This window comes from Ptychodera flava, chromosome 5 (genome assembly GCF_041260155.1).
Source record: "Ptychodera flava strain L36383 chromosome 5, AS_Pfla_20210202, whole genome shotgun sequence".
In the NCBI taxonomy this organism is placed as follows: Eukaryota; Metazoa; Hemichordata; class Enteropneusta; family Ptychoderidae; genus Ptychodera; species Ptychodera flava.
In genome coordinates this window covers 44,525,180-44,552,788 of record NC_091932.1, presented here as the reverse complement: position 1 = coordinate 44,552,788, position 27,609 = coordinate 44,525,180, and the positions used below count along the sequence as shown (strand labels likewise).

General features: G+C 38.6%; 1 protein-coding gene across 1 annotated transcript; it reads right to left on the bottom strand.

Annotated features, from left to right (window-relative positions):
- Window positions 1-14: 14 nt before the first annotated feature.
- Window positions 15-27,412, bottom strand: LOC139133758 (uncharacterized). The gene is made up of 2 exons (XM_070700525.1): window positions 27,280-27,412; window positions 15-1,369 (listed from the first exon to the last, which is right to left on the bottom strand). The coding sequence occupies exon 2, from the start codon at window positions 1,206-1,208 to the stop codon at window positions 15-17; it is 1,194 nt and encodes a 397-aa protein (XP_070556626.1). The 5' UTR covers window positions 1,209-1,369; window positions 27,280-27,412.
- Between the last annotated feature and the right edge of the window lie 197 nt (window positions 27,413-27,609).

The following is a 27,609-nucleotide window of genomic DNA, read 5'->3' as shown; positions in this document are numbered from 1 at the left end:
AAACATCGGAGACATCAATGACACAAAAGTATCTGAGTCAACAGAGACGCAAAAGAAGCGTATGAGTTGTATTTTGTCGGAAGTCTCTCACAATCAGCAACATCGACATGCATGGTATCTTTAATATATCTGATGAGATTTTCAGCATTAGTGTCCGGTCTCAGTCTACTCACGAATACACGTTTCTTTTGTGGTGTAGCTGGTATAAGACCACTGTGTTTTCTCTTTCCAAGCATATACTTGCGACGGCTTGTTACCTGGGTCGTTGGTTGTGCTGGCTCGATTAAGTTTCTCCTTGTTGATAAAGAAGGTGCACTGGCAATTTTGCACGACGACTCTGAGTTGATAGTCTGACCGCTGACAACAACATCTGCATAACTTTGGTGTCTGCGCCTTCGATGCGAATATGTCACGGTTGTAAAACCATCATTATCACCATCTTCAGGCATTTCCATAGCAGAGTCCGTCTGATCCTGGCTGCTTTCAGTTGCCGATATCAATTGTTGTTGCAATGCAGGGTTTTCGTGCTCATTAACACCACATTCGCATACAACCGAAGACATGCTATCACCAGGTGGTTGATCGCCGTCAGGAGCATCAACAATGGGCAATTTACTCTGAATAGACATGTCGGAATCATCCACGGAGAGATCAGATTTTGGTCTGCCTGATTCTGCCGTCGTACACTTTTCTGGACTTAAACCACACATTTTAGCTTTAAGTTCGCGTATATCGTTAGATGTAGTCAAATAAAGTCTTGACATACTGTCAATGCCCTGTTTGAGACTGTCAATGTCTAGCTTCACTTGATTCATCTGTGACAACAGTGTAGACACGTCAATGTGATCAAAGTTAACAGGAGGTAATTTTGACACGTCCTTTGCAACAAAACAAGGGATATTTTCTGGCTCAATCTCATGTAAGAGAGTCAATATGTCTTGTACGTTCGACTGGGATTTATTCAGACCCTGTCGACGTTTAAATCGATGCGAACTACAATCTCCACACATGTCATATAGTAACCGTTTGGCGGCTTCAATGTCACGATCATCAAATGCGTCTACACACAACTTTACGATGACTTCAAACGGCAGTATGTCCATTTTGTTCACTGCGAAGCACAGTAGTTCGTTAATTATTATATTACCGTCAGAATGAACCTTCTCATGCTGTGAGCTGGAACTTCTCAAACCCCGATGCCTGGTCATTCCACTTGATAACAAAGGGTCGAAACACACGTCAGCACCGCCATTGTTTACTGAGACTTCGTCTTCCACCACTCGATCAGCATGAAATCGCTTTTTGTTGCATGACGCACACAAATCCAAGTCACCTTGGCACAGAGTAACACCCTGAGATGTACCACAATCTTTACACAGCACCATTGCGGTTGCAGACGCAAAAATAATCGAGAAAATATAGAAGATTGCAGGAGCGAACTGAGCATGTACACGCTCACGCACGCACGCACGCATATATATATATATATATGGAAAGTGAATATATATATATATATATATATATATATATATATATATATATATATATATATATATATATATATATATATATATATATGCTGATATATTAAGGCTATGTGTCAAAAGGACATGCTGAAAAATATGTCTAATTGTACGGGTTCGGGTGGGTTTTCAATTCTAAACCTCACGGCTTTAGCTGGCATGTTGTAAACTGCATGAGGCCGAAGGCTGAGTGCGGTTTACAATTTGCCAGCTAAAGCCTTGAGGTTTAGAATTGTAAACACACGAGAACCTGTACAATTACCTACTTATACTGCTGAGTGTTGTCCTTTGAACGGAGTTTCAAGTGTGGGATTCCATTACTTTCCGCTCAAATGTCATTCCTTTTCGACGGCAATATTTTTCAATTATTGATTATTTTCATTAAATTCAGGTTGCTGCAGCAACTTCTTTGTACGAAAAAGGGCTTCGATGAACAACTATTAAAAGACTGCACTGGTCATCGTTCTGATGAAGAATTTCACAAGTACACTGCGTTTCAGCAATTTCCTGCAGAAAACCGTGTCTAACGCTTTACAATCCCCACAACCTGTGACAAAAGTTGATTAAAAGTTGAAGAGTGCCATTCTCCGTGCTGCTCGTCAGATAACACTACGTTTAATAACCTCGTACACAAGTTCATCAGGCCATATTTTCATTCAAATCAACACGGTGATAAGTTGTCATTGAAATATAATTTTGCTAGTTCATTAAAAGATGCCATGTGTACAATCTGCCAGATGTTTTGATTTTCGTTTGTATGTATATAAGTAAACCTTTACGCGTATATTGATATGGACAGTAGTAAACCTTACGTCTGTATTCATATGATAATGAAGTTTATTCATTAAACTGTAAGGTTTACTAATTTCCATATCAATGAACCGTAATGGTTTACTTATTTGCATAAGAACAATTGGTGTTGCGATAATAAACGTACGGTGAGAACAATGTGTCACATGACCATGAGTGGTATAATTAAAGTTATGCGCCCGAAGGGCGCGCCGAAAAATGCAACTGAATGATGAAATTTGTGGCTGACACTATGCATTTTAGGCAATGATGAGCCTGTGTCGAAATTCAACAAGTCATTGTCAATGACATAGTCTGTGCAAAATATAAATTCTGTCACTGTAATACATTGAAAGTGCATAAATCCAATAGTCCCATATTCACGACTGTCCAACCTGGTACTTCTGTTGGCATGTTGTCTGAAATGAACATTTTTGTGCAAGGAATGTGTAAAATCAACTTGTATTTTGATGGTTTTGAACCTGGATCTGCCGTAACACCAACATGGAAGTCCACCATCATAACCACTTGGTCAAGTTCACATGCACAAAAAGTTTTACTTGAAAAATACGATATATGGGTAATACTACAGAATTTAGAGAACGCAACTCCTGTTGTGGAGATTTTTACCCTTTGAGAGAGTTTTTCCCGCCAAAATTTTACTAATTTTCATGAATCTTTGTGTATTTTTTATAATTTTTGAGCAAGAGGACATAACATTTAATTCAAAGGGTGAATTAACAAAACTGTTGGATTAATACCAGTGGAAATACGACAATTAAAGGGTCATGAAAATGGTCAATTGCAAATGCTGCTTGCAAGCCCACAATTGGTTAAGATTAGAGTGTTTACTCTGTCTCTTTGAATACTAGTAGAGAAATGTGAAGCGTCATTTGAATGAAAGTGATTAAAACATAGAAAAAAGTGGCCGTTGAGGGCGCCATAAAATCCGAATGGAATGTCAATTTTTTTATTGCATATTTCATTTTGTGTAAAAGTTTTTGATAATTTTTGAGCAAAGGGACATCACATTTCATTTCATAACTCTTATATCCAAATTTTGGCAAAATAAAAAAAAAATAACAGGGGTACATTTTACGAAGGCAACAAAAATTGACTGGTACTCAAAGGATGAATTAACGAAACTGATGGATTACATTACGGGAAAGCTCCATTAACTTAGGGATACCCTACTTCCCCAGAGGATCAAATTTCACAGACCTGCTGTGCTCTCGCTATCGCTCGTAACGTTCGTAATTACGAACAAAAATGAAAATTTACGAAAAAAAATAAATGCCCGATCGGCCATTTACGAACAATTTTGTCACTTTTGAAGCCTGATTTTCGGTCAAGATTACGAATTCCGGGGAAATACTGTCATATCTCGTCTTTCAAAAACTACTCTGTCCTTATCGTAGGCACATCGACACACGGTGATAGCAAGCTTTGGACTTTGCCCCTGTGATAACATGAGCATGCGCAAAAAGGTTTCAAGATCCTCAGGTCCATGTACTCTCATACTGGTGTGTCATACATTACGGTAGTTTCGAGACACCCAAACACTCACATGCTGTCAACTTTCCGCTTCAAATGGATCAAGGGAAGCGGGCAGTTACAAATGCTTTAGATAGATAGTATCCTCAGCTGGGAAAGAAAGTTGGGCAAAAAACGGCAACTGATATGAAAAAAATATGAAACAATGAAACCGCCAAGAAGAGATCAAGAAGAGTCAGCCTGAAAGACAGTCAAACTACAGTCCAGACCGCGCATGGTGAACAATGTACGGGTCCTACTAAAACTGCCCAGCAATGCCTGGCACTGCCCGGCGACACACAGGGCACTGCCCGGCACGAAATAAGCGCGTCAGTTATCACAAGAAGTCGATATCTACATACCACAGACCACTGACTCTTATATTAACACTTTCACTGCGGGAGGGCGCATTCTGCACCAATGGCCAGACTGCGGGAGGCGCGTAAACGCTCCAAGAACGTACGCGTTTATATGCGTTCTATATATCGGTACGTTGGCTTTGTCTGATCTATATCATGTTTGTTGACTATTTCCTCAAGCCTAGCGTAGCGTATGAGGTAGAGGTCAAACCTAAATGAGCATGCGCGCCAAATTTGTAAACAATGCCGCCATACTCGATCATTTCTCCGCCGTGATTTGTAAGGATCATTGATCTGTTGTTGTTTTTCTCTCAGAGAGTATTTAAAAATGGCGACGCCGGCACAGTTTAACACGGTCTAAGCCCTTGAGCATGTTTTTCGAGACAGTGATAGTGGAATTGTCACTGATCGTGAAACTGAACTCGACGGAGATAGCGGAAGTCAAATTTCAAATTACAACTCTAATACCAAACTTGAATATGTTCCTGAACCAGTTGAGCAAAGACAGAGATTGCAAGCAAGACAGGAAGGTAGGCCAGCTGAGCATGCTGAGAGGAAAGTGCGACAAAGGGCCGGCAGGGCATGAGATTTAAAAAGTGCTGGTGAGCTGAAAATCACTCTCCTAAAATTATCTGCGGGAGTGTTACGAGAGTGATAAAACTACTCCCCTGAAATGCATAGGGAGAGTGAAGCAAATAAAAAGAATTATGAAATCGTTAATTGTGTCTTGTGCATTCTACTTGAGAATATCTATTTTTAGTTTTTTTTCTGATTTTTTGTTTTTGTTATATTTGTTTGTTATAGGAACTTAATGTAAGTATTATTATAGTAAGAACCAGTATCGGCAATACAGTCCTGATCACTGGACAAGTCACAAAATACAGACAACTTACTGTGCTATGATATAACACTATCGATGTAGCACTCTGTAATTAACATTATTTATAACCACCTCTTAGCTAATTACAATCTACGATGACCATTTTCTGTTGACAAAATAATTTTTTCTTTTTATCTCTTCAGAAGTTTTACATACTTCACAATTTTCTCTTGTTGCACTCCTCTCAGAACGTCTACTTTTGATTTGAAGTTCGATATCGCGATGCTCTTTTGTTTGCAAGGCTGGTTTTTGCCCGAGTGCTCATGGGTGAATGAGATTAACAATGGCGGCGCGGATACGAACGCTTCCCTCGCGTAGAGAGAGAAAAGTAGGCTTTGCGTAAGTTTATAAGCGCGGCTGAGCACATCGTGTACCTAGGCGAGGTGGGTGTGCTCGAAAACGAAGATCAGTGCAAGTTTTGGATTCAAAATCGGCTCTTTTCGGCGGAGAAACTGCGCGCCGTATTTCCGAGGAGGTTTTCATATGAGAGCGGCGATCGTGCATCAACATCTTCAAATATTTCTCCAAACTGCATATTCAATTCTTGTCGAAATCTCTGTGCTCTTAATTATCGAGAATACGGTTCTTCCTAATTATGCAGTCAGCCAAACACTTTTCAAGAAAATAAGTACGAACTAATGAGGGAGGATCGCAAAATTTGTGTTGAATGAATTGCCTGTATGATCTATACTGGTATAGCTATGGAGCGCCCGCTCCGGACAGATCCCAGGCTTACGTTCAATATAGTCGTGGTTGCGTACTCTGTACAGACATCGCATACAAAGCAACACACTTTGATGAGTTTTACTGGCCACGGCTAATCCCTTGTAGGGACCGTTGTGTTTTCTGAACGCGAATGCATATACATGTATAGCAAAGACACGGTATAGGCACATGTACGCATGGCTTTGTTTCTCTTGTTCATATGTACGCTACAATTTAATTAATTTTTACAAAAAAGAAGCTGAAGTCTGCAGGCTGTAGCCTGTCATTCCGATGATGAACACGTGCTCAGACGCCAGTTTTTTTGCAGTGCATTCATCGTGTGAACATGTCGCAGTCCTGTCCAAGTTGCCACGCGAGCGGAAAATCGTTCGCGTGGATTTTGATTTGTGCGAGCGCTAGGCGAGCGGAGCGATCGCTCGCCTCAAATCTCATGCCCTGGGCCGTGACCGACGTCACAAACGTTGATTGGGTATCCTGTCGATGTTGTACGACATCAATCTATCAATGACAATTACACATAAGACTAGCTACCAGTATATAAGCTTATATATAATATAGCTCTCTTTTGAATGTCAGATGATACCTGTTGTTCGAAGATGAACTTGTAATAAATATGCATATTAACCTCATTTATGTGCAATATGTTTAGAGTACGGTATGTGTTCCCCCTACTGAATATGAGTTAATGAAACGTAAGTAGTAATTTTTAAAGTGTTACGCTGAAAAAAATACATTTATATATTGAAATAACAAAAAATGCAACATTTTTTGAATTTTTTTGGGTAAAATCCAATATGGCCACCATGATCACGTGACCTTCTAGGTGTGTCACATGACCTTTTGTGCATTTTTATGATGCTCTGTCATATTGCAATACTCACTGAAAAAATTGTCCCGAATACTCTTATAATTACAAAGATACAGCTCATGCATGTAAATCAATATTTATAAGGCTATATTTCCATAGAAAACTACGCACAGGAATGCATGTATAAAAATTAATTACGCAGTGAAAGTGTTAAAAACCTAAAAAACGATAGTTCATGCCCCAAAACGTCGATGTACTGGTCTATAGTTACGGCGTTCTGTTCGTAACCTTACGTTGGGCCGGCCCTCAGAATTATACATCGATAACATCAAAAGTCAAAATAAGAACTGGGAATTTGGAACTATTAAATGCAAGATGCAAGCACTTGCTTTTGGACACCCCAGCAAGACTTCAAAGTACAACGCGAAGTTTGGTTTAAAATGCATTCTTCTCTAAGGTTCAAAATTAAAGAAATCATGCAATTCTGGATAAAAAACGTATGAAATCTAATAGGTGTTTTACTCGTTGATTTTAGAAAAGCCTTTGACCTAGTTCATCATGGTACTTTACTTAAGAAACTCAGACTTTATGGTTGTTCAGAGCAGACAATGGGCTTTTTCACTTCATACCTCGCAAACAGAACTCAGTTGTGTCCTTTAATGGAACCCTGAGTGATTCTCTTCCTGTCAGTACAGGTGTACCGCAGGGATCTATTTTAGGGCCCCTGTTGTTCCTACTTTTTATAAATGACCTCCCTCTGGCTTCTGAAAATTCTGATATGTATATGTATGCTGATGACACAGCAGCTCAGGTGATCAGTCCAAAATTAACGAAATTGAAACCAAGCTGAGCAGAGATATGAATCTGATCACACGCTGGTCCGATCAAAATAGCATGTGTGTTAATTCACAGAAAACTAAGGTTATTGTCATTGGTACAACGCAGAAAAAAGCCAGAACGAAAAATCACATCAATGTTATGTGTGGCAATGATCAGCTCGATTGTGTAACCCATGAAAAATTGTTGGGTGTAACCATTGACGACACCCTAAATTGGGAAAGCAAGTAAATTCAGTTTGTAGTAAGGTAGCCTTTAAATTGCTGCATCTAAAACGTATTCGTCCCTTTTTAACTCAGAGAGCTAAGATGATATTTTACAATTGTTTTATTTTACCCCATTTTGACTATTGTTCTAACATATGGGGTCATTGTTCCAACAAACTTTTACTTCGTGTTGAAAGACTACAGAAAGCTGTAGCCAGAGTACTTTTAGACTCAGATTTTAGCACTCCTAGTCGTAATTTATTCGACGTTTTAAACTGGTTACCATTTAGAGAAAGGATTGTTTTTAATGAATCAGTCTTGATGTACAAAGTCCAAAATAATTTGGCTCCTAATTATTTGAATGTTTTTAGAAGTGTCCAGAACGTCCACAGTCGTAGTACCGGTACAAGATCTGTAGACAGAAATGAATTATATATTCCAAGACACAGAACTCAAATTTTTAAGAGGAGTTTTACGTATAGCGGTGTCAAAATATGGAATAGTTTACCAGCAGATGTCAAATTTTGCTCTACTCTTCACTCTTTTAAAACGAAATGTAAGTCTCATCTTTTGGGCAAAATGTAATTTTTGAGCCATTTTTGGAGTTTTTTTTATATTTTGTCGTCTGTTTCTTGATGTCTTAATGTTTTGTTTTTCTCTGTTCTGTTTTTTTATATTTTTTTTTTAATGTACATATTGTATATTTCTTGCATCTCGACACTGTGTGAGAAGAGCCTTCGGCTCAACAGTCTATCGAGTTTAAATAAAGTCTAATAATAATAATAATAATAATAATAGTAGTTATCAGAACTTGCAGCTTGAAATTTATCTAAAAAACCCAACAAACTTATGCATGAAAATGTAAAGGATCTACGTAAAAAATCAACTGTCATGATATGGATCATGTATTATGCGGAGTGGGTAAATTGCAGCATGAAAACACCTAGACACCGTGTTGTTGTAGTGATCAGTATCACTCTTCAAAATAAAAAAATTCATTTTGACCATGCTGTGAGCGATGAAATTGCTCGTGTCAAACTCTAAAAAGAGAAAATGTTCGGCCGTTGAGATACGGTAGCTGGACTGGCATTATGGCAGTTATGACATCGGGATCAACACCACTTTGAAACATCGTGTACAGATGCTATTGTCAGTGAGTTTTTGTTGTAATTTCATCTATTTCCACAATTGATACATGGAGATAAAGCGACAGAATGCCTCTATTTCGAAAAAAACAAAGTTATGCATGAAAACGTCAAGCATCTACGTAAAAAATCAACTTACGATATGGATCAAGTATTATGCAGAGTGGGTAAATTGCAGCATGAAAAAAAAGATCTTTCAAAGATCAAAATAAAACAATATTGCTGTGAAATTTGTTGTATTCATCAGTATAACTCATTGAAATAAAAAAAAATACTGCAATTATACGGTGTCGCTCAAATTTGATCAGAATTGGTACATACCAGTATGGGTTAACAAAAATCAACAATAAATGTTGTTTCTATCTGTTCAGCGCAGGAAAATTCTACGTTGATGTTATGACAATGATTTCTGCACAGTACAACCAGAAAAACAACAAGAAATATTTAAACCAGAAAAACAAGAATGACAAAAGTAATTAAGGTCTGAAATTTTAGGTACTGGAGGTCAACTTTAGCAACATGCATAGCTGAAAGGCAGCTAGTCCCTCTTACTAAAAACGAGATGGATGAACAGTCTCATATACATTACGTTTACTTTTTGTACACGTCCCGCACAAGTTCTGTAGATAACATCGTAGATAAAAAGAACCGACTCATTTGAGTGTTTGGATACGGAGGTGCCGAAATACTTATCATGTTGATGATATCTAAACAGCTTGCTGTCGGTCTATGTCAACACTCTAGGTAGACGAAACATGATACAATGAATGCAGACAAATGCTGATTAGGATTTTTTGCGAGACACATGGATACATACTCTGAGAGTAATGAATGAAGCAGCGATTACCACATGTCAGATAGAAATGTCTTTTGAATACTGGTTTTTATTCTGTCATATGCAAGTTAAATAAAAAGACTTTCAATGAAACACCGATCCATGGATACCACACAACATATTGGCTTTCATGTATTGAGTTGAAGGGCATGCATTTTCTAAGAAGTAAAACTTTACAGACGTCTAAGTGACACTTTACTCCACTGTTTATTCTTGTGTGTCTATAAAAAACGCTTGGCATCAGTACGTCTTAGGGTTAGCCAGAGTGCTGTCCTAATTAACTTCAGTCTCTACTATCAACACGACAAGTAATTTAGCACTCCCTTGTGTGGTCTATCCAGACACTTAAATGAGTCTTTTCTTTTTATCTAAGATGTTATCTACAAAAACTTGTATGTTTCGTACAAAACATGGGGCCCGGGGGCACTGACGTCCTTTGTACCTCCTTACTGTTTATTAACTGCCATAAATGTGAAATTTGGCAAAAGTCATTGTTTTGACATATTAAATGAAAGTTATTTGAACTGGTTGGTTACCGCTCCAGCATAAGTTCAAGTGCGGATTCTAAGTATCAACAACCTTGATATGAACCATTGACTAAAAAACATTTGCTTGTTACACTCACCACACTTGTACTTAGTATTTGGAGTGTACACCTATCTACAATACAATGATAAAAAGTTTGGACTCTGTAGGTAAACAGTGCATCTTTAATGTATGAGACTAAATAAGCTTACCCCTCAAGTATGTATAGGCCAAAAACAATATTTATTTTGAATTATGTAGTGCAGGGAAGGACATACAATATGGTGAAAAGCAAACTAAATAAAAAACTGAATATACAATTATATGGAAATGTTGTTTTACAGTCATGAGTATCTGGTGTGTGCCGAGAGACAAATATTAAAATTGGACAGTATCATCCTGACCACAGTTTGTCTGACTGGTTGTTTCCTTCTGATTTTCTGACACGGTGATAGGTACAAAATATTATGCTATTCACGATAGTTACACAACATAGCTTGCATTTTGTTCACAGTAGAACTGAGTTTTACCACAGTCGCTCGAGAGCTATTCAGCTCTGCGACTATTCGCCCCATAGACGAGTATACAGAAGCGAGAAATACCCCAAGTCAGGAAATGAAATGGCTATTTCGTATAGGGATTGTGCCACCATGTCATCTTCGACGTTCGATTTTAACGTGAAAAGTAGCAAGTTCATCTATCATGTAACCGTCGACCGTTTCCTATCATTCTCAAAATTCATACCTGGTACTTGATTTGCTTCACAAACGCTCGTTTCGTGTGATTTTCGGCCGAATTCGATGGACACGTCGCTAAAACATAAGCGTGAGCAACATTCCGGTCACCTTACAGTGGACGTTGGGCACCTCCACTTTACTGACGTTAGCGCCGCGTACCCATGAGGGGTGACTGGAAGGTTGTTCATGCCTTATGTTTTGGCGACGTGTCTTCTGAACTGGGCCGAAAATCACACGAAAATTCATACCTGATACTTCATCTGCTTACAAAATGCTCATTCCTGTGATTTTCGGCCGAGTTCGAGAGACACCTGGCCAAAACATAAGCGTGAGCACATTCCAGTCATCCCTCATGGGTAGGCAGCGCCAACGTCAGTAAAGTGGAGGTACCCAAGAGGTGACCGGAATGTTGCTCACCCCCAGGTTTTGGCGAGGTGTCCGTCGAATTCGGCCGAAAATCACACGAAACAAGCGTTTTTGAATCAGATAAAGTATCAGGTATGAACTTTTAGAATGATAGGGAACGATCGACGGTTGCATGATAGATGAACTTGCTAATTTTCACAGTGAAATCGGACACGGAATGTTACATGGCGTGGTTTTTATAGCCATTCTGTTTCCTGACTTGGGGTATTTCTCGCTTCTGTATACTCGTCTATGGGGCGAATAGTCCCAGAGCTGAATAGCTCTCGAGCGACTGTGGTTTTACATGTAAGATAACTCGTAAACTGTAAATTCTGGCTTCTGGCAGCTCAAACGTCGCACTACTACATTTTTGATATGGTATGGAGTGATTTGCACACATGCAGTGACAGTCGATATATTCATAGTATGAGAGTCTACTGTACATTAAAGCATAGTGATGTTGACAACTACATGCATGCCAGTGCACGATTTCAAAGTAGCCAGGAGGAAATTCTAATGGTCTTTTAGTGGAAATATAGGTATTAAACGACAGTGAAACAAACAACATTAGTTATCGTGACCTTGCTAAACTGCAATCTCGGATCATGTATGATCTGATGATCATGCAAAATTACCATGTCGGATTTAGCCCTGCGTACGATGCTGTGTGTTCCGCTACAGCTATTCGCCCCGCTCAACACAGCCCTGCAAAGACCCGTACGTACGTAGGGTCGGTGACTTCAAATCCATTTTGGGACTTGACGTAAAAAGCCAAATTACTGCCGAAATTCAGCGTTCTTGGGCCCAAGTCGTATCCCTGCCCGCCTCAGCTACTCGATCGCTTCCAAAAATGCCAGTCTTTTATTCACTTTTCGTAAATAACCGTCGATGTCGGCAACTCTCTCGCTAGCCCTGCGTACGTACGCAGTGTACGCAGTGCATTCCCTGTGTGCGTTCCTAACACACAGCATCGTACGCAGGGCTAGCGAGAGAGTTGCCGACATCGACGGTTATTAAGTAAAAGATGATGTCAAAATCAATGCACAACTGTCGAAATTACCCAAAATAAGCAGCAGAAAACTAAAAGTTATCGCTGTGTCGAAAGGACAGTATATCAACATAAAAAGACGCTAGTTTGTTATGACATGGAGGCCGGAGGTAGAAGGACACCGGACAGAGCATTCCCTCGCTCTCACCCAGCTAGCTATTAGTACGGGCCGCCGGTGGGATTGCCTCGCTATTAAAAGCAATGGATTCGCCGGTACTGGGGAGTACGGAGGCCATCATTCTTCAGTCTATCGAAGGAGCGGTTCGTGCCAAAAAATACATGACAGCAATCAAATATACGCTAAAACCTTTAAAACGTCAAAATTCGCAACTGACCGAGAAACATAACTTGTTATGTGCGCATGCGCATATTAAGGGGAGACCCATTTGATTTCGGGGGGGGGGGGGTATGCAGGAAGTGGGTATGGGAACTTTTTTTGTTAGAGAGACAGCATTTTTTTATTTCTACAGTCAGACCTGCATCAATTTTTTTTTTCAAATGGAGTAGCAGTGCAATTTTTCAAATTTAAGCCAGTGTTTCACATATCACAGGATGTTTTTATTTATTCATTTTACATTCCAACAAATGACAAACAAAATGGAAAGTCTATTATATATACAACTTTAAATTATAGAACACTTTTTTGGCAAATCAACTGTGATCAGTACTATACCTGCTTTTCTTTAAAACAGTCAATTCCTTTTAAGTTCTCAGGGGAGATGTTATCTTTTGTGGTCAGAGAAACAAGGCTCACACATTGTATTTAATTATATTTGTTGTTCCTCAATTTTCATTGTCACTTGTAATCTTTCTAACATATTTATATTGAGAGAATAATGTATTGGTTTTAACACTAGTTTATTGACTCCTATCTTGTGTTTTAAATTTTCACGATTTAGAGAAGTCAAATAGTCCCATCTAGATATTGCCTACACCATTGAGATATTGCAACAGAAATCCTGAAACATGATTTCTTGGGTCAGAAAAGGGAAGGAAAACATCAAGTGCACCGAGGTGTACAGTAGTGAATGCTTATATCATAAGTGCTGGAAAAAAAACACATAAGAATTACTTGTGGTAAAAACATTTGCGTGCCTTTGGCAGCATGCCAGCAAAGAATACACGAGAATGAAGTTTCCAAAATTTTGCTCATTTCGACAGCATTGTGACAATTCCTTTTTTATTTCTGTCTGTTATGAGAATATTTTTTTCTCAAGCCATTCAGAGTTAATTCTAGGACGCGCCATTGCGCAATTTGCGCAAAAAAATCTCGAATGGCCCTCATTTCTACCTTTGATGCGCCACCAAGGGCGCAACATTTTATGAATGGGTCGGTCGATCACGCAGAGTTCACTTAGTTCATTTACATTTAGCTCCCCGAAGGTCATTACCTCAGTCATAGTGTGCCATGTTAAACGATTCAGTTACCCTTCGACCTTTGCCCACTACGGCATATATGGTGGTGCATAAGAAGCTGGGTAAAAAGGACTGATGTAGGGGCAATGGTGTATTGGAGCCGTGCGCATGTGGTACGATCGATGAATGTCAACGGCTCCGGCCGCGGCCGCCGTGTTATCGTGAAAAGCTAGTCACCGCTCAGATTTTTAACGCCAGTACTATATAATAGTTGATGAACCCAAGATGATCGGGCAGTCCCTTAAATTGAAGCGTTTGCAATGTCTACCGTCCATACCAGCGAAACGTTGAACACTGCAACTTGGAAAGCATTCGATATTCATGCTTGGCCGGCCATAAGATCGTTTTGAAGAGCAACACAGTTTAGGTCGGACATATCTCCAGAGTAGCCAGATCAGAACCAATGATCGTAAATTTGCTAATACATACAAGTTATGTTTAAAAGTTGATGTATCGATCACTTTATGTAGGTCGTACGGGTTACACTCTCGTGTTGTATCAGTGTGATAATTGTCGACCAGTGCAAATCGGGGGCCACTCGGAGAAATCCTACCGGTGCGCTAAGCTTTGATCATGATCGTTTCCAGTCAAAATCACAGTCCGTAGTAATTTGTAATCCGACATCAATAATTCATCACATAAGTTACGTAAACAATTGAATCAAACCAAACGGTTAGTTTGCTGCTGCCATTGTTGGGCCTGTTGCGTATACGGAGCACAACTTTGCTGTAGGCTTCGTTGGTTACAGGTGGCCCGATCTCTAGTATTCTCCTTTTCTTGACTTGATAGACTATGGTATTTTCAGCAGAAAATTCAAGGGTTTTACATGTGTGATCATGACGGCCCCCGATTTTATAAAATGGCCCCCTTGGGACAGGAGTAGGGGCCCAAAGTGGCCCCTTGTTTTTATGTCCTAGAATGAACACTGGCCATTACAGGCTTAATTTTTGTCTTTTATTTTACCTGGTGACAATTTTTTTTCCTCGAAATCCTCCATACCCCCCCAGAAATCAAGTGGTTCTCCCCTAAGTGAGCCCCTGACCTATACGGGCCAGTGGATTACTTCCTCAGTAGAACTGATATGCCTGCCAGTACCGGTGTTTATCGCCTACGGAGGCCATCATTCTTCAGTCGATCAAAGGCGCCTTTCGTACCAAAAAATACACGACAGCTGCAAAAGTGCATCACTGTCAACTTCATAACTATAGATCATGTTGAAATACACAGTGAAACGTTCAAAATGTAAAAAATGTGCCCATACCGAGAAACAAGATGGCGTCCGTTTCGATTCTTCAACTCAGATTTTGTCCTACAGTTGTGCGCATGCGCAGACGGTAGCTTTAGCGAAAGTGAGGCAAAATCAAGTAAATATAAAATAAAATGGATAAAAATATTGTTTAAAAATAATGTAGGCATGTATCACCAAATTTGAACATTTCTGACGGTATTTCAACTATACGAACACCCATGCCAAACATCACATAATCAAATCAGTGGTTTTGAGGAAAAAGTGAAAATAGTGGTTTTCAGAAAAAAGCTAAAAAATAGCGCCAATGGCACTTGATCACAACTGGTACATTGTGAAACTACTCATAATTAATGAGGTACAATATGTGGCGTCATGCGGTGTCCCATCATACCATATATGAAGGGTGTAGCACTTGTGGTTACTGAGTTATGGACAAATATGTATATTTCAGGTCAAATGTCACTGAGGTCATGTGACATTTTGTCAAAAAAATTGAATTGCTAAGTCATCCCTATATACCAAAAATCAGACCTAGCTCTATTGGCTCGCTCAAAATTAGATATGCACATAATTAATGAGGTACAATATGTGGCGTCATGCAGTGTCCCATCATACCATATATGAAGGGTGTAGCACTTGTGGTTACTGAGTTATGGACAAATATGTATATTTGAGGTCAAAGGTCACTGAGGTCACGGGAGATTTTGTCAAAATATTTGATATATCTGCGTGAACGGAGGGACATGACCCAATCTATAAGGCCCTGGACTTCATCCATGGGGACTAAAAACTGTGTCACTGCATCCTTTTTGCAATATGATGAGAAACTAAATTTTTATTTTACTTGGCCTTATACATGGGATTCTATAGACAGCTGACTTATACATGGTTGTCTATGGTGGTGTAAACTAAAAAGTCCTCTAACATGGCCAAATTTGATCGCATTGTGAAACAAATCGACGTGCATCTGTATGGGGTAGGGTACTATCCTTGTGCAAAGTTTGAAAGAAATTGACCAGGGCATGTCTGAGATATCTGCGTGAACAGACGGACGGATGCACACACGGACGCAGGCACGCACACACGGACATGACCAAACCTATAAGTCCCCCCGGACGGTGTCCGTGGGGACTAATTAGACAGACCACGAAGTCAATGAGCAACATACAGCTGAAAGACTATTTTTCACATTGCGATTTTAAGCCCATATTTATGAGAAAAGGGACATGTATATGTATATGGAGAAAAAAGCAGAAGACATATTTGTAAATTGTTTGTTAAGTGACAATCATATATGCATCTCTTGAAATTTTGTGGTTATAAGGTATAACAGTAGTGTAAGAATAATGAGGTTAGAATTAGTAAAGCTAGGTTGACAGTAATTAAGATTACAAATTATACACTAAGCTGAGGAAATCTGAATGAAATAAATGTTGAAAAGCAGCAAAGTCATGGTCATCTTTTGTCTAATACCTTGTCGGGTCAGTCACAATCAGGGTGCGCTAGATGATTTTCATTTGTTATGGACATATATCTGCTATTCAGACTGATATTATATTGCTTATTTGTTTCTTATAAATAGTAATAGTTGTAACTAACTTGGTCACATAAAGAAATATTGCATACATTGTGCAGGTTTGGTTGTACATCCACAAAAATGCCTTAAAAACTGTAAAAAGTAGCGTTATGCTGTTTCACTTCAAATTTACTTAATTTCAAAATGTTTTTTGGAACACAGTGTTAAAATTGTGGAATTTTTAGCTTACATATGTTATTGCAGAATACCTAACCTTTCTTTCACAAGTTATTTCATGTGATTATGTGCATCGGAACAGAAACTGTGGTATTTTTACCAAAACTGTAACATCGTTATGTTTTTTGTGTTTTATGACCATAAGTACATATACCTTTAGTTTATATGTAGAAAAATGGATAAAATATTGTAATATTGAATTTAATTCCAACCTCAACATCCATGGCAAGCATTTTATACACCAAAATTTAAATAAATTGCATATTGTATTGTTTTGTGAATAAATGAAAATGGAGATCGTTGTGGTCGGAATTTCTTGTAGCGTCCGTGACACACTCATATCTTAAGGACAACAGGAGTTATAAAAGATCTGATGTCACAGGCCTAAGTGTCAATAGGTGCCTACCTTAAATAAACAAATTATATAATTACTGTCCCTTGTGTTCACTATTAATATTCCTAAAATATGGAAATGTAGCATCCGTGACGGTGTAGCGTCCGTGACGGTGTTTACTACATAGTCATAATTAATAACTATTTAAAACATTTTAAAGCAGTTAATCCACTGAAACATATAAATACTAGTGTGTATTGTGTGTACATACATCGATTCGGGTTACAAAATGTCTTAAAGGCATAAAATTGTAAATTTGCACAAAATTGATTTTTTAAAAAGTAATAAAACACTCAAAAAGTTATGTTGAGCCTCAACTGTAACACTCAGATTGGTGTTTTTTAAGAATGCAGTAATTATATTGAATATGTTATTAGAATTCTAGTGAAAAGAACGATGAATTCTGTGCTGTATATGCATTTATTATTGTGTTTTGAATTTCAATTCATTATGTCACGGATGCTACAATAAAATGCAAACACTGTTTTTCAGATTATAAGCCAATCTAAATGTGAAATAACCACCACATTTTATATAAAGGAAAATGAGGGCAACTCCACACATCGGCTCTACCAAGATTGTTTAGTATTTCGATATAGTGAATAAAAGGATCATTGCATTTATTTTGTGTGGAATACATGGCGAGACACCGGTGAATCGACAGTGCTTTGACCCTAGTCATGTGATCTGTGTCCCCAGTAAATCGGATTGTTGATTGAGTGATTCGTCCTATGGGGTTCCTTCATCAGTCGCTCTCTTGTTTTGTATCCCTCAGCTTGGTTGTGTGATGAAGTCATCTTCATTCTCGAGGAGGAGAAGCCAGATTCGTTATTGAGAGAGTTAGCTACTATTGACTGACTCTATAGTGAGCGATCCGGTGTGTGGTGTCATATTATAATTAACATGACCCAGCATCGACCGGAGTTTCTGGACGCTTATAAGGATTTTTGTTTTTAGGGCATATTTTGAGTGTTGCTAGTGCTCGTTATGTTAACAGTAAATGTTGTACTAATCTGACAACGATTACTTGTTTTAGGCATTTAAATCAACTAACCGAACTTTTGGTCTTGTGTCAATTTTTCATGGACTTTGTAATAGATTTCGGGTCGATATTGGTGCCTGCTTTCCGGTGTTTGAAAAGCATGTTGTGAAAGGCTGTTTCGAGAAATAAATCTTATTTCTCTGTGTTTAGCCATTCCCAGGTTTCATGGTTTCGTTAACAATATTTGCTGTAAACGGCCTTTGAAATCGGTTTGGTCTGAGGAGAGTATTGGTTTATTTAATTCATGCCGCCAACTTTGATTACTTATATGGCAGCTCTCTCAGTTTTTGATTTTCTTTGCCAGATGATGTTTTCTGTATTGCTCAGCAATCTTTTCAGTTTGGTTGATTGTAGTACCAATTCGATGACAGATTGGATCATGGTTTATACGATTAGTTGTGGCATAAAATGGAGACAAAAAAAAAAATCAGTTTCCCCGTTGTTAAAACCGCTATCGTGAAACCTTTTAACTGTTTGAGCGATATGGGCAAAGTGTGTTTGAATTAACTCACTGGACTTTTCGGTTGTCGTTCCGGATATCGACGGACTGCTTACTCCTTCACATGTTGGTCAAAGTTACATAACGAGCTATGATTTTGTAAGAAGGATTTGTTTTAGATACTCGTTTTATAGACCATGAGGAGTGTCGTTAGAAAACGACTCGAGGGTTGATCCCAGAAGTAAGCTCAGCTGCAGTGATTTTTTCTCCAACTGATTTTTGCAGTAGTTGCTATAGCCTTTTTGTTCAATTTAAAGAAATTGTCAATGTTTTGACACAATTTTCACAATTTAAATGTTTGATAGAGAAAGGTTTTGGAGAAAAGAGAAAGAAAAAACCAGATTGTTAATTGCTTTTTATATTTCAAATTGACCTAACTTTCAAGTTTGATTTTGGTAGCGTCCGTGACAAAATTATATGTCATACTAAACAGAAAATATTTTAGAAAGAAGTTCATTTTGATTACATTGAATGGTATTAATAATGTTGCTATAGCATGGTTAATTCATGACAATAAAACTTTTAAGTACAGCATACCGGCGTAAGGACATAGAGAAGTTGAAAGTCCTATTAAAAAATATGATCAATATTGTTGTATTTCTCACTAAACTTGAGGTTGTGTTTATTCATGGAAAAATTAAGTAAATCATACCAAGTATAGCTTATTTTAATGCCAATATGCATCTTTTATATTGTAATAACATAAGAAAGCATTAACAAATCATTGTTTAAAATTTTATTATGACATCTGTGTTTCATGTACAACTTTTCTGTAGCGTCCGTGACACTGCGTCGACCATATAAAAGTATGTGGACTGTGGTAATACTAATGACGTTTGCTTCACCAAATTTAGGAAGATACGCCCCATACCATAACCTTTCAACATATTATTTAACTGGACAGTTATCATGAACTTGAAATTTTGATCTAAGTGACACACTCTAGCGCACCCTGATTGTGACTGACCCGTGTGTAAGTTCATGAACTTTACATAAATCTTGCTATAGATTTGTTGCTAATGGGCAATAACTGTGTTTCAGATCATTTGAGAGCAATCCATCCATGACAGGTTTAATTGTAATATACTTCTATTTAAAGGAGAGAAACATCTCAAATAATTTTTTTCCCTGTAATTTGCTGTGAGAACACATGGACATGCTTAGGACTCTATGCTGGTGCTACCTTGATAACTAACCTACAACTTGTAACGGCATTGTCTAACCTGTTCACCCCAATTTCCTGTAGACAGGTCCACACTCACCATTGATAACAATGGGTTTGGGCCATACCATGGTAGTGAAAGACTGTAACATGTGAGGTCGTGGATACTTAATCTCAGGAATGTCAAAGTCTGTATATTGACTCAAGGATGTTTACATAACAAATGCTTAGGGTCATCTCAAAAGTGAGAATCTAAACTATGAAATATGTTTTTTTTTATTGCTTTTGATACCCAAAAGAGCATAGAAATCTTTTATACTTTGAATCAGCCATCCTGCATATTTTTAACATTCATCAAAACCTCATTTCTGTTCCACAACTCATAAAACAGTCCACAATGCAGGATTGGTGTACATTCCAAAACTACATATATGAAAGACCCCTAAAATCAATTAGTTAAAAAGGGGGGTTAGAAATTCCCAAAACTATATAACCGCCACTTCCGTTTGGCTCCATTTTTCGGAATTGGAACCTTGGAACCAGTCTGAATATCGGTACCAAATATCAACGCAGTCTGTTCAGCAGTTTTTGACTTTTTGTCGTTTACGGAAATGGACGACATCAAACACCGGTTGAAACCACCTCTATATCACAACTTCCAGTTGTGATAAAAAGTGACTTAAAATGATTCAATCAAAAAAGAAAAAAGACGTTTGAGATACATGCCCAAGTGACCACCAGACCAAATTTCAGAAAAAGTTACTGAAGCGTTTCTGAGATACCTGCGTCCACAGCATACGGCCCACTATGTTGGCCGTATTGGGCCGCGCCATCACATTAGTACCTTGTGCCCACAGGGCACAAAGTACTAAAAGTAAACGTAATGTATATGAGACTGTTCATCCATCTCGTTTTTTGCTGTAGTTTGACCATAGATGGTCTTCCTCCCCTCTACTGACGGTCTTCCTCCCCTCTATACTGTCTATGGTTTGGGCAGTTCTAATGTCTATGGTTTAGGCAGTTCTGTTAATATGTAACAGTTCATAAACAATGACAGGAAATGACTCAAGATAAGTGGAGTTTGCCTGTTTCTTACTGGCATGTAACTCCTGCACACATGCAGAATTTCCCTTTTTCTTACCTCATTTGCACATTTTTGACACTGATATGTTCATTTGAACAAATTCACATCTCAACCCCTACATCTACCTGTACACCAAATACTGAGATGGTAGCTTTGGCAGTATGGGAGCCTTTGTGTGTGACGGACATACATCCGCACATACCCACAAATATATAGACATACAGTCATCATATAAGCTCTTTTTGGTATTTATAAAACCAAATATGAGCTAATATCATTCATTTGGACCATGCTGTGAGCAATGAAATCACTTGTGCCAAGAGAGAAATGATCGCCTTTGAGTTGCTGGACTTGCATTGACAACTATGGCGGATATGACATCGGGATTGACACAAATTTGAAACATTGTGTATGCAATTATTAGTGTGATTTTTTGTTGGAATTTCATTTATTTCCTAAATTAATACATTGGTATCAAGAGACAATGCTTCTATTGCAGAGAGTCGTTGAGGTCACCGAAATATCACATGGAAGTAGTTGGGAATCACAAAAGTATCACAGTTCAGTCATATCATGTATGCACGTAAGAACGGCCATGCACTACGCTAAAAAGAATTGATTGGTATCTTGCCATATTTTTGGGTTCAGAAGTTTCGTTAACTTAGGCAAAAATCCTCATGCCAAACATTTTTTCCCTCACATTTTGCAGTTTGAGAGCAGGCAGTGGAAAAATGGACTTCACAAAATTAAACGAGTCACTGACGGGCCGGCTGTTAGTAAATATTTTGGCTACGGGGGCTTGTGACTCAAAACATGATTTGCTCACCCTTGAGAAAGGAACCCGGCATGTTCAGACTGTTAAAGTTAAGCCAAAACTTCTGTACATTGGACATTTTTTATTAAAGACTAACTGATGACAAGGAAAGAAAACAGTTGTCAAATATCATTGGGAACTGTCAATGAGTCATTGTGTTACCGGCAAGGGGCCAGCTCCAGCCAGAGCAATGGTTGTTGTGCGCGCTGTTTGATAGCCTAACTTATTACAAAATTTCAATCAAATTGAAACTTGTGATACGTAAACGTAACATCTGAGCTCGAGTTTTTGTCATACTTTAAAGCGTTTGGCCTCATCAAAGTACACTAGTACCAGTATAACATCAGGCACGGTCCCTCCACAAAATCAGGGCTGACATATGGTTATCGAACTGTCACACGATCGACCACTTCGATTTTGTCAGAAATTAGAAACATTTTTGTAAACTAATCCACAGCAAAATTACAAAATTAGTGTAATGATTTTCATGCAGAGGCTTTTTCCATGAAATGGCAAAATAGCCCGGAAATACAGGAGCAGAGTTTGCATACTCGAATTCTACGTAGAGAGTCAACGAATGTTCCAGAGGGTTGACTTTGACTGCAGCGGAACTGGGTCAAACCGGCAACGTGCATATAATTACGCATGCGCACGGAAACTTCCATGAGAGATTGAGGAAAGGGTCTATTGGCGGGCTCATCGTTACATAATTTGTGCTTACTAATATTTTTTTGAACTGAATTCGTAAATTTACAAACAATTTCGAAAGGCAAGGGAGAGCACAGACCTGCCTTTCCTACAATGGCACTACAATGGCGCCAGCTGGATTAGATAATCATAACAATGGAACATTCACACCTTGGGGATTAAAAGTCTTCTGTTTGTCACCCGAGTTGGTCAGGCAAGGACTCGGGTTTCAGGTAGCATGAAAGTTAATGCAGTCTTAATTCCCCTAATGAATACCGATGGAAATACCAGGATGAAATAGTCATGAAAATGGCCGATTGCAATGCAGTTGGCAAGCCCACAACTTGTTAGGAAGAGTGTTTACTCTGTCTCTTTGAATACACTAGAGAAACATGTTGAAAGACTCATTTGAATGAAAGTGATTAAAATGGAGAAAAAGAGAGTGGTCATTAAAGGCAGCATAAAATCAGCAAATCTTAAACAAACAAACAAACCTAATTTTCATCATTTCACAGTCTATTGAAAAGTTCTGGCCTCCGTAGTGTTTTGTCATGCAAATGATATGGACTCCGAAATGTTAACGCATTTTGTAGACAATGGTAATATAACCTTGTACAGAACACAGTAACTGCTTGTTCTTGAGAAGAAATATGTTGAAATATTAATGAATTGTTTGAAAATCCATCATGGCAGCCAAGGTCACATGACCACTCACGATTTTATTGGCCAGATGTTTCGGGCTAATGGCATGCATGCCAAACACCAAATTGCAAGTTGATTGGCCCCTGCAGTTTTTGGGAAGGAGCCATTTATAATATTGTGATAAAAGTTGACGTGCATATGTATATGTCATAGTACATTGTCCTTGTGCCAAGTTTGAAAAAAATCAGATCAGGCATGTCTGCATAATGGCTCAAAATATAAAAAATTGCAACAAAATGGCCGCCAGACGACTATTTTGGAACGTATCGTGACAAAAATTGACATGCATATGTATGTCATAGTACATTGTCCTTGTGCCAAGTTTGAACAAAATCAGTTTTGGCATGTCTGCGTAATAGCGCCAGACACGAAAAAATTCAACGAAATGGCCGCCAGGCGGCCATATTGGGGCGTATCACAACAAACCATGCATATTTATGTCATAGCATATTGTCCTTTTGCCAAGTTTGAACAAAACAAATCTGTGCCTGTCTGAGTGATGGCTCTACCATGAAAAAAGCGCAACAAAATGGTCGCCAGGTGACCATATTGAATCGTATCGCGCCAAAAATTGACATGCATATGTATGTCATACCGTAGTAGATTGTCCTTGTGCCAAGTTTGAACAAAATCACTTTTGGCATGTCTGAGTAATGACTCTAACATGAAAACATAGGGCCAAATTCCCTGAAGCTACTATAGACATGGATACAAAACTAAGTATTTCCTGACTGTATGAAATTATCTCACTTAGGTCATCCTAGGGACTTGTAAACCAAATATTAAAGCTGTCTGACCAGCGTTTTGAAAGAACAAGCAACTCAACAGTTGACAGAGCTCTGCTGTGTTATGTAGAGAATAACCTTTTGCGCACACATGTATTGATGAAGAAGGTGGATATCTTTGATTAACATTGTAAGTGAGTTCTGTTGAATAAGTTGAGACTGTACATACTCAGAGAAAGCACACTGAAGAGACAAATGTTTGAAACTTAAGAAGTTCAAGGTCATCAAAAGCATTATACGGAATCATGTAACTTTCATTGCACTGTTTACACAGATTGCATAATTGCTATAAATAGCACATGAGGAATCTTACAGACCAGCTTTACCATAAAAACCCTATCACTTTGACCACTCTTTTAATTGACCACTCTATTTTTTTCCTCAAAAAGTAATTTTATTTTATCCTTACCAAGTCAACCATAAATGGAAATTAGAACTTTCTCTATCTCTATCTCTATTGACTATTTTGAGCAATTTCTTTTAGATAACATACAGGGCACAATAAATGACGGTTCAGAATATGTCAAAGTTGGGATTCAGGAAAGTTGCCTTTACATGTTTTAATCCTCCAAGATGGTAAACATTTCACTATGAACTGTCAAAAAAAGTTGAACTTTCTGATAATTCTACACTAAAATTATTTTGGCTTTGATGATTTCCTAATTAATTCAATTATTTAAAATCATATTAATTATTTTTTTCTGGGTGAATTGATAGGGTTTATACAGTACAAGAATTACATACAATGTAAGTCAAATTTTGACCAAAAATGACAAAAAATTCCTTAAAAATACACATTTGCATATTTCATCACAGTTTGAACAAATTTAACTTGGGTTACCCCTAGGGACCTGTATACCAAATAAGAAAGCTGTCTGACCAGCGGTTATGAAGAAGAAGATTTTTTACCAAAAACACCTTTTTGGCATTAATTTGCCTATTTTCAACAATATCAAAAATAAAAAAAAATAGTTTCTCAAATCATATTTTTCATCTACACAACAAATATCAAATCAGTAAGTACTGCGGTTCTCAAGATATTTGAGTGGACGGACGCCTCACAAACGGACATACATACATACATACATACATACATACATACATACATACATACATACATACAGACTGACGCCGGACGCCGGACGGATACCCATCCCAATAGCTTCTATAGACTATAGTCTATAGTAGCTAAAATCAAAACCAAATGGCCGCCTGGCCCATATTGGGGATTTCACAACAAAAATTGACATGTATGTCACAGTACAGTGTCCTTTTGCTAAGTGTGAACAAAACAAGTCTGTGTATGTCTGAGTAATGGCCCTAAACATGAAAAATCGCAATAAAATGGCCGCCAGGAGGCCACTTTGGGCGTATCACAAAAATTGACATGCTATGTATGTCATAGCACATTGTCCTTTTGCCAAGTTTGAACGAAACAAGTCGGTGCATGTCTGTGTATGGCTCTAAACATGAAAAAATCACAGCAAAATGGCCGCCAGGCAGCCATATTGGATCGTATCGTGACAAAAATTCACATGCATATGTATGTTATACTACATTATCCTTGTGGCAAGTTTGAACAAAATCAGTTTTAGTATGTCTGAGTTATGGCTCTACCGGTAAACATGAAAAATTCACAATAAAATGGCCGCCAGGCGGCCATATTCGATTGCATCGCAAACAAATTAACATGCATATGTACCCTGAAGTACCTTGTACTTGTACCATGTTGAATAAAATTGGGTCTTGCATCTTTGAGTTACAGCTGCGGACGCACAGACGCAAGGACATACAGAAGCACGGGCAGACGGAACCCAATCTAATAGTCCCCCCGGACTATGTCCTCAGGGACTAAAAAACACACTGACACTACACCCCCCACCCCCACTCTGCCATCACCAAGTCAAAAACAGGATGAGACCCCCCTATGAATCCACCAGGTCTCCCTGGCCAAAGAAACTGACCAGTCCCTTAATACAGCTACTGCCCTGTGTCGCTGTCACTGCATACCTGCAGTGACAGAGACAGCTCTGGCTCTGATGTGGTTAAAGAAGAGATTGGGTTATAATGACATTATTGATCGTGAAACATACTCATACACAAGATCAGGGCACAGAGCAACACATGGAAGACCATGAGACTTGAAAGTTATCAGAGAATTTTGAATTCTGGCAAAGAAAAATGATGGGGTCACATGCCGATAACTTTTCAAATTTTCATTCTTATTGTAAAATAAAGCAGAAGTAAAACTTTGACAATAGATACTAATTTAAATGCAAAAATGTGGAGATTTGGAGTGAAAAAACCATTGTTTACCAAATTTGCCATTATTACACCGAAAGTTACATAAATTAAAACGTTAATGGAATATTTTAACCTCCCAGTATTGTCAATTTTGAGTATCATCTAAGTCATATATATCTTGTACTTTTGAAAAAAAAATTTTGCTAGGTCACTGTGCTCAGTTTTTCACAATTTTGTAAAATGTGGCAAGGAATTGACAATTTGCATACTCTCTCATGAGTGTCATTTTGTGTGCTCTTTAGCAGGTGCCACTGACCTGGCCAGAGTTGGATTAACTCAAGTCTGCTTTGGCTGATAAATCAAAAAGTCCACTGATGCATTTAAAAACGAATCAGTTTAAGAACTTGCCTGAAAAATATGGCTCTACTAACTGCTAATAACAGGTAGCGTCAAACATCTGTGAGCAGAGCTATGTAATAAATGTTTATTTTTTTTGCGTGCACCCCTAATAAGAATGCGGCTATATAATAACTGGGGGGACTTGAAAAATTTTGATCATATGGACAGGGAACTTGAAAATTTTTCAAGGGCATGAGGCAGTATCTGAAAAAATAAGATTTCAATTGTGATTCCTCCAGGCACCCCCTATCATTATTGTGAAAGCAGCCTTACGTTATTAGACAACGGGGAGGGATTTGTGTACAATGCAGGATATACAATTACAAGCAAGACTGTAAGAGGCAAATAACTTGCAGTGATTGCCTGAAGGATAAGATGGTATTTCATTGTATCAGTGAAAGTTGTAAGCCCCTTCTGTGTGGTACTTGTAAATCTTGCACTGTATAAAAAGCTCCCACCCCTTCTGCCGATAAGATAATCCCCTGAAATGAGAGCACAATATTTTACTTTTCGTGTGCAATAATACTTGTTTCATTGTAATTTAAATGGGGCGGGTTCGAGGCTGTGCTGGATATCGTGGGAACGAGGCTACCCTAGAGTATTCATTGTTAGCTTTGACCCTCGAGCGTTCGCACGTACATAGTACTTTGTCCACAAGCTATTGTTCCCGCCAACCAACCATTCATAACTTACAACAATGGGAGACACCGAACAAACTTTCCAAGCATGGTGCGAGGCAGCAGGCCTTACGGAAGAGACGTTCAGGATACTAACGGCACAGGCCATCCCATCAACGAACGTACTCAAACGCCTCAGCGACGAAGACATCATCGCTCTTGAATTGCCCATCGGTCAACACGGAATGCTCCACCACGCACGGACCAACTTATGCGAAAACCAAGCTCCTCTGGATCCCCAGCAACAGACAATCCCAGACCAACCTGCAGGTGCGGCGGCGACACCAGAGGTGACTACGAAGTCCCTGGCCAAAAATAGCGACTTGAACGCCCTTCTCGAAGAGCT